We start from the raw sequence: 12,807 nt of genomic DNA, 5'->3' as shown, positions 1-12,807 counted from the left end.
TGAAACCATGAATAGACCAATAACAAGGTCTGAAGTTGAGACAGCAATTAATAGCCTACCAACCAAAAAGAGTCCAGGTCCAGATGGGTTCACAGCCAAATTCTACTAGATGTACCAAGAGGAGCTGGTACCATCCCTTCTGAAACTATTCCAAACAATCCAAAACAAGGGAATCCTCTCTAACTCATTTTATGAGAACAACATCACCCTGATACCAAAGCCTGGCAGAGACGCAACAAAAAAGAAAATTTCAGGCCAATATCCATGGTGAACATCGACACAAACATCTTCAATAAACTACTGGCAAACAAAATGCAACAGCACATCAAAAAGCTTATCCACCATGATCAAGTAGGCTTCACCCTGGGATGCAAGGCTAGTTCAACATACTCAAACCTATAAACGTAATCCCCTGCATAAACAGAACCAAAGACAAAAACCACCCAATTATCTCAATAGATGCAGAGAAGGCCTTCAACAAAATTCAACAGCCATTTATGCTAAAAACTCTCAATAAACTAGGTATTGATAGAACATACCTTAAAATAATAAAAGCTATTTATGACAAACCCATGGCCAACATCATACTGAATGGGCAAAAACTGGAGGCATTCCCTTTGAAAACAGGCACTAGACAAGGGTGCCTTCTCTCACCATTCCTATTCAACATAATATTGGATAATCTAGCCAGAGCAATCAGGCAAGAAAAAGAAATAAAGGGTATTCAATTAGGAAAGGAGGAAGTCTAATTGTCTCTAGTTGTAGATGACATGACTGTATATTTAGAAGACCCCATTGTCTCAACCCAAAATCTCCTTAAGATGATAAGCAATTTCAGCAAAGTCTCAGGATACAAAATTAATGTGCATAAATCACAAGCATTCCTATACACCAATCACATACTATCAGAGAGCCAAATAATGAACAAACTCCCATTCACAACTGCTACAAAGAGAATAAAATACCTAGGAATACAATTAACAATGGACCTCTTCAAGGAGAACTACAAACCAATGCTCAAGAAATAAGAGAGGACACAAACAGATGGAAAAACATTCCATGCTCATGGTTAGGAAGAATCAATATCATGAAAATGGCCATATTGACCCAAGTAATTTATAGATTCATTACTATCCTCATCAAGCTACCACTTACCTTCTTCACAGAACTGGAAAAAACCACCTTAAACTTCATATGGAACCAAAAAAGAGCCCACATAGCCAAGACAATCCTTAGCAAAAAGAACAAAGCTGGAGGCATCACACTACCTGACTTCAAACTATACTACAAGGCTACAGTAATCAAAACAGCATAGTACTGGTACCAAAACAGAGATACATTCCAATGGAACAGAACAGAGGCCTCAGGTGTAATGCCACACATATACAACCATCTGATCTTTGACAAATTTGACAAAAACAAGCAATGGGGAAACAATTTCCTGTTTAATAAATGCTGTTTGAAAAACTGGCTAGCCATGTGTAGAAAGCTGAAACTAGATTCCTTTCTTACACCTTATACAAAAATCAACTTCAAATGGATTAAAGATTTAAACATAATACTTAATGCCATAAAAACCCTAGAAGAAAACATAGGCAATACCATTCAGGACATAGGCATAGGCAAGGATTTCATGACTAAAATACCATAAGCAATGGCAACAAAAGCCAATTTAGAAAAATGGTATCTAATTAAACTTAAGAGCTTCTGCACAGCAAAAGAAACAATCATTAGAGTGAACCAGCAACCTACAGAAAGGAAAAAAATTTCTGCAACCTACCCATTTGACAGAGGGCTAATATCCAGAATCTACAAGACCTTTAACAAATTTACAAGACAAAAACAAACAACCCCATCGAAAAGTGGGCAAAGGATATGAACACTTTTCAAAAGAAGACATTTCTGCAGTCAACAAAAATATGAAGAAATGCTCATCATCACTGGTCATTAAATGCAAATCAAAATCACAATGAGATACCATCACATGCCAATTAGACTGGCGATCATTAAAACAATCTGGAGACAACAGATTCTGGAGAAAATATGGAGAAATAGGAACGCTTTTACAATGTTGGTGGGAGTGTAAATCAGTTCAATCATTGTGGAAGACACTGTGGTGATTCCCCAAGGATCTAGAAATAGAAATACTACCTGACCCAGCAATCCCATTACTGGGTATATACCCAAAGGATTATAAATCATTCTATTATACAGACATATTCACATGTATGTTTACTGCAGCACTGTTTACAATAGCAAAGACTTGGAACCAACCCAGTTGCCCATCAGTGATAGACTGGATAAAGAAAATGTGGCACATATATGCCATGGATTACTATGCAGCCATAAAAAAGGATGAGTTCATGTCCTTTGGAGGGACATGGATGAAGCTGGAAACCATCATTCTCAGAAAACTTATACAAGAAGAGAAAACCAAGTGCTGCATGTTCTCATTCATAAGTGGGTGTTGAATAATGAGAACACATGGACACAGGGAGGAAACATCACACACTGGAGTCTGTTGGCAGGTGGGAAGCGAGGGGAGGGATAGCAGGGGTTGGGGAGATTGGGGAGGGATAACATTAAGAGAAATACCTAATGTAGGTGATGGGGGTATGGAGGCAGCAAAGCACCATGGTATGTGTATACCTATGTAACAATCCTACAAGATCTGCTCGTGTACCCCAGAACTTAAAGTGTCATTCATATATATATATGAATGACAATTAAATGAGGTCATTTACCTAGAAATGAAAAACTGGAAATGTCCTGCAACTTATCAAACCCAACCCCTGTATTTTGTAGAAGATAAAACTGAGGCCCAGAAAGGCAAGATGAGGAGCCCTTTCAACCACCTCAGGCTAGCAAGAGGCTTCTCAAACTTAGTTGTTCCCCAAGGTGGTTGTGATACATTCCTTCAGAAAACATACTGTTGAGAGAGACCCAGCCCAACTTCGGTGATGGCCTTGAAGCATAATTAGTATTAGATGGTTCTTGAGTTGTTCATAGTTCCCTAGAATATTCTTCCTTATCTATTCAAGATATTTTTTCTAACTGTCCATTTAATTTGCTGAGAATTGTCATATCCCGATTGGTTTTCTTCACTTTAGGCTGGTAACATGGGTGATCTTAAATAAGAGTCAAGTCCCTTTAGTTTCTGCACCTATAAAATAAAACTATAACCACCACTACATACTCCTACCCAAAATAAATTAAATATAAGAAACTCAGCAGTGCTACAGAGAACTTTGGAAATCAGAAGTTCCAAATGAGAATATTAAAACTGCTGTCCCATTAGGAGCAAAGGGAAGTCATTGTGGAATAAGGCATTCTTGATCATCCCTAGACACATCTGGTCTTAAACATATCTCCTCAGAATTACCAAGTCCTTAACGCAAATAAAATTCAGCATACACCTGGCTAAGAACTCCACTCTCCACTCATCTTCACATTTACCCTGACTTACCTCCAAGAGTTTACCCAAGAAAATCTTTCATCTCTGACAAATACATTCCATAAAATTACATTTGTATCCTATTTTGGTCTGTGTTTGCACTGGCTGTATACATAATTTTCTCTTTCAGAACTGAACCAGATGTTAAATTCTTGCAGAACACAAACTTCTTATTCTTGTATGTCTGTCTTTTTATTTCTCTATCTTGCCCTCTTTTATCTCATGAGTGAGTGCAGGGTTTGTTTGAGAAGACTGGAAAATATTAATTAAATAAAGAGAAAGGTACTTACCATGGCCTGAAGATTCCAGAAGGGAGAGGAAACAAAGTGTAAATAATTAGATACATGAAAAGTAGGAAAAGAGCATAACAATGTTAAATTAGCTTAACAGTTTACAATTATTTCCACACAGTAACAACAGAAATAAGAGCTAAATGTACTGACACGTTATATTTTCCAGTATAAAATCTTTTCAGTAGGGATCATACTTTAAAACTAAAGTGGTGGCATTCAGATGAAGGCTTTCTTAGCAAAATTAAAAATTACTGCATAAAAAATTGTGTTCATTGTTGCCAACAGAAAATTTACTTTTTTATGGGAGAAAATTAAGAATACGCCTACAAAATGTGAAAACATTTTGGATGATAGAAGAGACGTTTTTTCACGATGATTTTGTTTTTACAACCTAATGCAGGCTATGGTCAATTATTCACATTTCTCAAGGTGGTTCCAGCATATTTCAATATAGGAAACAGATTTATTCAGAGTCATGATCAGAAGTAATAATGATGTTAATGACATGAAAACCTTGGTTTTCTTTAGATAGATTAGTTTATTAATTTAGCTGGAAGTGACTTTAACATAATAAAATAAATAGTTGATTAATGTTATCTACTTTCTTTATAAAGATTTCAGGTCCACTGAGTTAAGGTGAAGAAGCTTAAATAAAGCCTCAAGTTTGTGAATCAAACTTCTCTCATTGAAAACACTGAACACATCAAAGTCTATTCTCTGGCTTGACATGCTGTGTGATTTCTTTTTGCTCCAGTCATAGGGTTATATTAACTTAATTCTAATTTCCACTTATATCAAAAGCTATCAAAAGGTTTGAGTTATTTCCTCCATTTAATAGATTTTAAAGAAATAATAATAAATATAACAGCAAGTAGCATCTGGCCTCATATACTTTTATTCTATGAAATATTTACAGGCTAGGCAGTAAATGAGAAGGACATTACATTTTAGTAAACGAAAAAAACCACACATGCAGTCAAAGAGAATTAAGCAGTTGTAACTTACCACATCTCGGACAATAGGCAAAGTTTTTTTCCTGCGGAGATCTGGCATGCTGTCAATACCATAAAGTCCACCTCCAGCCCTGAAAGAGAAAATAAAACCACTGAGTTCAATGGGTAAAATGACTTTTTATAAGAAAAATATCCAATGTCCATGGTATAAAGTCTGAAAAAAAATGACATGAATACCACAGTTTTCAAAGAATTCACAAAGCTGTGAAGATACAGGACTCTAGGACTTCGTTGAGCGAGGAAAAAAGACTCTAGCTACCACAACTGCTCACCACTCAGCTTCTTGGATAGTTGAAATTTTAAGATAGGCAAGGCCTGGTTGGACACACCATTTTCTGTTAGTATCACGGAGAGAAGAATCAAAATGTAAGAACCATGGAACATCATACCTCCAGGAGAAGGCAGAACCAAACCAATTTTGGTGCAAGTTTGGTTTGGCTGTGGTGCTAAAGAAATTACCTTTGTTATAAAAATGCCAGTTATTATGTGCTTCCACGTCACAAATTATACTCGAGAATAACATCTCAAGGAGCCATTCAAAAATATTAGTAATTATCCTTATGCCAGAAGTTCTGTTATCTGAATTCATCCTACAGGTAAATGCACAGAATTAAAATAAGTAGTTCTAGGAGGATGTTCATTGCTTTTTTTTTAAATAACAGCAAGAAAAGCTAGGTTATTTACATGTTCATCAGTAGTATATTTATTAGGCCAGGCATGGTGGTTCATGCCTGTATCCCAGCACTTTGAGAAGCCTGCAGCTGGTGGATCACAAGTCAGGCATTTCAGACCAGCCTGGCCAACACAGTGAAACTCTGTCTCTACTAAAAATACAAAAACTTAACTGGGCATGGTGGTGGGTGCCTGTAATCCCAGCTACTCAGGAGGCTGAGGCAGAAGAATCATTTGAACGCAGGAGGCAGCAGTTGCAGTTAGCCTACATCACACCACTGCACACCAGCCCCAGTGACAATGCAAGACTCTGTCCCCCAAAAAACATACAAACATAGTCTATTGATTAAATAAATCAATGGGAAGAATAATTAAAGTGAAATAGGTAAATATATGTATGTACACATAAAAAATACTCATGAGATGTTAAGTAAAAAATCAAGTTTGCATATCAGTAAGTTTAGTACACTCCCGTGTGTGTGTGTCTGCGTGTGCATGTGCATGTGTGGGCGTGTGTGTGTATGAAAACACTGAAAATATCTAGAAGAATAATCATGAAATTGATAAATGTAGTTACCTCTGTGGAGTCAGACAGGGTGAGAGGAAGAGAAAACTCACTGTTATAAACCTGGTAGTATTCAATTTTTCTCATAAGCATGTATCATTTTGCAACTAAAATAATTTTCCAAGAGGTATTAATCTTTGCTTCTCTAGAATGAGTTTGATACATTGAATTTGACTTTTTATTGTATTAAATCCAGTTATGTTATACAACTAACAAGATGCTACCATTACTGATAATAGCTTCTCCTTATGCTTTCTTGAACTACAAAACCCCTTGCTGATCTCCCACCCAGGATCAGCTTATTCACCATGAACAACCGAGTTCATGTCCTTGGGTGCTAGCTGAGCATCTGTGTCACTGCCCAATTGGTCTAAAAAGGCCAATTATAGATTAAAAGCAGTTTATAGTCCAGTTTTCCACCAGCAAAGAGATGGCCTCTAGGATGTTGCTGCTTAGCTTAATATAAGTAAATTTAGTCATGTTGGATTTTTCTTAGTAGTCACGATCCTAACTCCAACACTTCTTCAGGCATCCACTACTACTAACATGGTAGTCTTGAACAAGTCACTAAATGTGTCATACAATTCATGTCAATAGAAATAAAAACAAAGTAGTAATAAAGATAAAATAAATTAATAAATACATAGTAATTATGCCATGATATATGCTTGGTAGTGATGATCAAACACAGTAAGTGTGAAATATTAAAACCACTGCAAATGTGTAAGAAAGGTGTCCAGGATAAACAAATTATTTTCAGAGTCATGCATGTCAACTACATGTCATCCCTAATTTTGATCATAAAAATAAGTGTGAAGCAGAGGTCAAACAGATGAAAGAAAAGAGAGAAGAAAAGAACCAAAGAGAATGTGTTCAGGGAGAAAGATGAATTTAAGATCGTTTTCTTTATTAATTCTATGATAAAGAAGCTATCATGGTTTCCCTTATTGACCAGAATAATGCCAATTGGCACTCTCTAGGTAAAGGGCTGTGATAGTCACAGTGAGTCAAAGTTTGAGAATGTGAATCACGAGAAAGAATTATTGGTGACATACTCTTCTAAATGTCAAGAAACTGCAGAGCAGAAAAGGGAAAATAATGATAAACGTTTTTCTTTTTTTTTTTTTAGTTAAGCAATTTTTCCCTTTATTTTTGTTAAATAGCATTCCAGAAAGTGTAGTGCCAACACTCAGTAGAAAAGTTGCAATTAAGAAATGTACATTCACATTTAACATTTCAGCCCATTCACTTCTTTAAAAATAAAAATAGGACAAATTATTCAATTACTTGTCTCAATTTAACAATCTTGAAAAAGATTGGAAGGTACTCTACAGTGTTCCGTTGACATAAAAATAGACGCGTATTGATCATACAAATCTATCATGAGAAGTTACCCAGTGAGAGTGAGTTATTGTAATTCTGAATGTAGTCATCGTGTTTCTCACTTCCACAGAAGCATCCTCGGTGAGTTTTATTGTGCAAGATAATGACACCCTTGCCCACATCACTCTCTATTCCATAGAGGGACACAACCCTATCCAGCTAAACCCAGAAGGACACAGGTGCTTACACTTTTCTCAGACAGCAGAGAAAATCCCAAAGTGGGCTTTGGGCTTACCTTAAATAGGAATGGAATCTATCACTACGAGATGTTCATAAGGACATTGTTGTTTCCTCGGGGGGTGTGCAATCGGCATAAATGAGGATGGCGGAGGAAGAGGAGTGGTGACTAAAGGGAGGTGGTGAATAATAAGTGCACGAGCTACACAAAGCTCAGGCTCCACAGGCCTCTTCATGGGTCCCGGGGATGCTCTGCAGCCAGCAGGTGGATGAACTGAGGGCGGTCCCGGGTCTGTCCCTTTGTGCATGTGACGTGATTTCAAATTCAAACTAAGTTCCACACTGTTAGGAGTTTTCACGGCATGCAGTTCCAGAGTGCAAATGACTTGCATATGTACAGTTTTTACAGGGATGAAGGCAAGACCACTCCTCTCCCACACTGGGCGTGTGCCTCCTAGTGGACAGTTGTATGCAAGAGGCGGTAATGGGCTCCCTCGGGATCCCCTAATGTGGGAATGGTCCCCTGAGACTTGTGCTTCATGTGCCTGGGGCCCAGAGTTGGGTGGGGGGTTGCTGGTGGGAGGTGAGAAATAAGTTCTGGCTGCCATCAGGCCAGCTTCCCACTGTGCTCGCCAAGGAGGTGGATGCCCACAGGCGACAAACCTTTTTCTTAAGCCCCATCTTAATACACACCAAGTACTCCATCAGTAACTTCTTGCTTCCCTCCTGTAATCTTTCCAAATTCCTTCCCTCTCCCTGCCAATTCATGCTTGACCCTTCCACATTCAAAAATCAAATACATGGAAAAAGGCTAAGTAAATGGGTGGTTAGAAGGATTCTTCCAGTTTCATGCACTCCAATATTAGGCTGTCATTCCAACAGTTCTTACTTTCTCCCCTCTGTGAATGGTATCGACGATGAACTAAAATGGGCATGAATAAATATTTTCCCACTGCAGTACCTATTAATCATGTTAACTGTAAATCTTTAAGTGTTTTGAAATGTTTTGACTTCTAAATACTGCAACTTTCTTAACTTTGTAAAGAAACACATTCAGTTCAGAAGATGATTGAGAAAGTGATTTATAAATTGCCAAGTGTTATATAAATGAACTGTGTATTTTCTTTTTATCAGTAATCATTATTTCTTGTATGGTTTTCTTTCCATTGAACTTAATCCAAATTTTCAGAGTAAACTCAGATCTTGAACAAATCCTACTTACCCACAAATTTGGGAATCAGTTATAAACATGTGCATTACTGGGCTTGACACTTCACTCCTAGGCTTGTCTCATCAGAGCAGAGCTATCCAATGACCTGGGACAAATATGAGCATTGCAGGATAACAAGCCCAGGTGAGAAGACGTGTATCCAAAATTCATCTCTGCCTCTTTTGAGTCTGTCATTGAATTTTACTGAATTTACATTTTATAATTTGGGAAAATACAATAAAAACATTTTCTTAACCTTCTCATATAGCCTCAAAACATAGCCTTCTCAGGTTATGTTTTTTTACACTTATATATTTTCATCATTACTACAAGACGCTTTGATAAGCCTATCCATCAAGTAATAATAGAAAATTTTATTGCAAACCATAACTTTAAAAAAAGTCTACCTTACTGACCTCACCTCAAGAACTGAGAAGCACTTGATAAATATGAAGAAGGTCTACATGAATGCAAACTATTATTATAATATTTATAGGGATGCTTCCTAACCAGGAGGGATCTTGGAGAGATTAAGTAACAAAAACTAGTAAACCGTAGAAATATTTATATATAAATATATCATTTACTTTTTAGACAAGATTTTAAGTTCATATATAATAAAATCTGGAAGAGGCCAGGTGTGGTGACTCAAGCTGTAATCCCAGCACTTTGGGAGGCTGAGGAGTGTGAATCATGAGGTCAAGAGATCAAGACTATGCTGGTCAACATGGCGAAACCCCGTCTTTACTAAAAATACAGAAAAATTAGCTGGGCACGTTGGCACGTGCCTTTAATCCCAACTACTCAGGAGGCTGAGGCAGGAGAATTGCCTGAACCTGGGATGTGGAGGTTGCGGTGAGCCGAGATCCCACCATTGCACTCCAGCCTGGATAACAAGAGCGAAACTCCATCTCAAAAAAAAAAAAATCTGGAAGAAACTATCTAGGCTTGATGAAGAAGAAGTCAGATGAAGTTATCAGAACAGACCATAGTAGATAAGTAACTCTAAAGGTAAGGTCTGATAAGAAAAGACGCAGTTTCATTTTCTGTTCTTGTGTCATATTCTCACTCATAGGCGGGTGATGAAAAATGAGAACACATGGACACAGAAAGGGGAGTACTAAACACTGGGGTCTACTGGGGGGAAAAGGGGAGGGCCAGTGGGAGGGGGAGGTGGGGAGGGATAGCCTGGGGAGAAATGCCAAATGTGGGTGAAGGGGAGAAGAAAAGCAAAGCACACTGCCATGTGTGTACCTACGCAACTGTCTTGCATTCTCTGCTCATGTACCCCAAAACCTATAATCCAATAAAAAATTAAAAAAAAAAAAGAAAAGACGCAGTTTCATTTCAGCCGTTTTTGGTTATAGTTGTTTTAAGATGTCACCTACCATATACAGAAAACTTGCTAAGGATAACAAATATTTTTGTGGTGCTTGTTAGGTGACAGATACAATGCTAACATTTATACCCAACATTTACAGAGTGCTTATTATTCTAAGCACTTTATTTATGTTAACTTATTTTATTTTTTAAAAAATCATATGAGGTATAGGTACAATTATTTCTCTTATTTTATAAAAAAGAAAATGGAGATACAGAATCCATCAAAATCATAACCAAGGTCACTATTTAGATCAGAAATGGCAGTGCCAAGACTTAAGCCCACAGTTTACGGCTCACCATGCTCCACTGCTTATCTGACTGGAATATCCTATAACACTAAGGTGAACTGAGGTCTACAATTAATATTTTATATTTAACGAAACTAATATATTACAGACAATGATTTCCAGTGAAGGATCATTTACCCCAAACTTAATGTTCTTAATAATACATAGGTATTTTGCTAAGAAGAAATAAGACACGTGTAGCAGTTGATCCAGGGATGTTGACATCATCTGGAAATGTTTTCAATATGTTTCAGGGAGAGTATTATCTTCAGATCGCAACCCTGTTTCATTATATAAAATAGCCTCAGTCTTCCCCAAATGACCTCTCACCAACTATTCAAGTGTTCTTTTTAGGAAAAAAACACAGTTTAGACCCAGGCATTACAGATGAGATAAAAAGGTGAGGATGTCAATGGAAATATTTGGAAAGTCAAGGGTCATACAAATTTGATAAAATGGATATTATTTTAAAGTACACAAAATGGATATTATTTTAAATCATGCATGTTCTAATTCAACATCTGCTCTATTACAAAATTTTTATTAACATTATTTTAATTAACATATCATGACTATATACATCTGTGGGGTACAATGTGATGTTCTGATATAGTTATGCAATGCAGGCTGATGAAATCAATCTAATTAACATACTTATCACCTCACTTACTTTTTGTAGTGAGACCTTTAAAATTTACACTCTAAGCTAACATGGTTTAAGTATTTTCACTGTTTTTCTTTTGTTTTTCAGTTCTTTCCATATGATATCAAAATGAGTTTACTGAATTTAGTGAAATCTGAGATCAGTATATTGCTTTGGACCTTGACTCAGTTAATTGACTTGTTGTAAAATAAATGCAATATACAGTATACAAATTACATGTGTTCTGTAATTTTAAGACACTTCATATTTAGATAAAGAAAATAAAAGCTGATTTTATTAAGTAGAGATTATTATTTTCACTCAAAATTGACTGATAACATATCGACAGTATACAGATTGCAAAAGAAATTTGTGAAGACACCAGGAAAATATCACATGAAAACTATAAAACAGGATATAAAAATGCACAATACTTCAAATTATCAGTGAACTGCAAATTTAAACTACAATGAAATATTACATCACAAGTGATAGAAGGGTTATCATGAAAATAATAAAAGATAAGTGTTAGTGATGACATGGAGGAAAAGGGACCTTTTCACATTGGTGGTGGGGATGTAAGTTAATACAGCCATTATGGAAGACAATGTGTAGATTCCTCAAAGAACTTAAAAACAGAACTACCATGTAATTCATTACTCCTACCAATGGGTGTATACTCAAATAAAATGAAATCAGTATGTCGAAAAAATATTTTCACTCCTATATTTAGAGCCACATTATTCACAATAGCCAGGATGTGAAACCAACCTATCAGTGGATTAATGGATAAAGAAAATGTAGTATATATACACAACAGACTACTATTCAGTCTTAAACAAAAAGTAAAGAAAGTCCTCCCATTTGTGACGATGGATGAACCTATAGGACATTATGTTAACTGAAATAAGCCAGCCACAGAAATACCAATAACACATGATCTCGATCACATGCACAACCTACAAAGTTGATTCCAGAATCAGGGGGTAGAATGGCGGTTACAAGGGGTGGATGGCAGGGAAGAGGAACTTAAAAGATACAGAAAATTTGTTACATAGGAGGAGTACCTTTAAGAGATCTATTGTAAACAAGGTGACTATGGTTCATAACAATATACTGTATTCTGGAAAAGTGCTAAGAGAATGGAAGTTAAGTATACTCACCATGTAAGTACAACAATATGAGGTAACACATATATTAATCAGCTAGGTTTTGTCATTTCACAATGTAAATATACTTCAAAATATAATGTTGCACATGATAAATATGTACAATTATTCCAGTCAATTTAAAATAATAATAAATAAATGTTACGGTGATTTTTTAAAAAAGACTATCATCAGCATTCAAGGAAATAGAGCAACATGGCTGAATAGAAGCATCTAGCAACCATTCTCCCCACAGGAACACAAAATCAAACAAACATTCACACAAGAAAGGACCAAAGACCAGGTGAGCAATCATAATACTTGGTTTTGACTCATATCACTAACAAAGGCACTGGAGAGGGTAGGAATGACAGCATAGAATTACTGATGCCACCCCTCTCCTATTCCTTGGCAGTGACCACATGGCATGGAAAAAGAATCTGAGTGCTTGGGAGAGTGAGAGTGCAGCAACTGTGGGACTCTGCATTGGAACATTGGAACATTGGAACACAATGTAGTCCTGTCATAGCAGAAAGCAACACCAGGCAGAACTTAGCCAGGGCCCACAGAAGGAGCATT

The 12,807-nt window shown here is 36.6% G+C and overlaps 1 protein-coding gene across 1 annotated transcript in view; it reads right to left on the bottom strand.

Annotated features, from left to right (window-relative positions):
- The window catches only part of UNC13C (unc-13 homolog C), a 640,690-nt gene that overhangs the window by 398,972 nt on the left and 228,911 nt on the right, over positions 1 to 12,807 (bottom strand). Inside the window, exons 4-5 of the mRNA XM_054239666.2 lie at positions 4,753 to 4,831; positions 3,745 to 3,750 (exon numbers count right to left, since the gene is read on the bottom strand). Coding sequence (XP_054095641.2) covers positions 3,745 to 3,750; positions 4,753 to 4,831 — 85 coding nt within the window. The remainder of the gene's footprint in view (positions 1 to 3,744; positions 3,751 to 4,752; positions 4,832 to 12,807) is intronic.

Source organism: Callithrix jacchus, chromosome 8, assembly GCF_049354715.1.
Source record: "Callithrix jacchus isolate 240 chromosome 8, calJac240_pri, whole genome shotgun sequence".
Lineage (NCBI taxonomy): Eukaryota > Metazoa > Chordata > Mammalia > Primates > Cebidae > Callithrix > Callithrix jacchus.
This window is presented reverse-complemented; position numbering and strand designations above follow the sequence as displayed.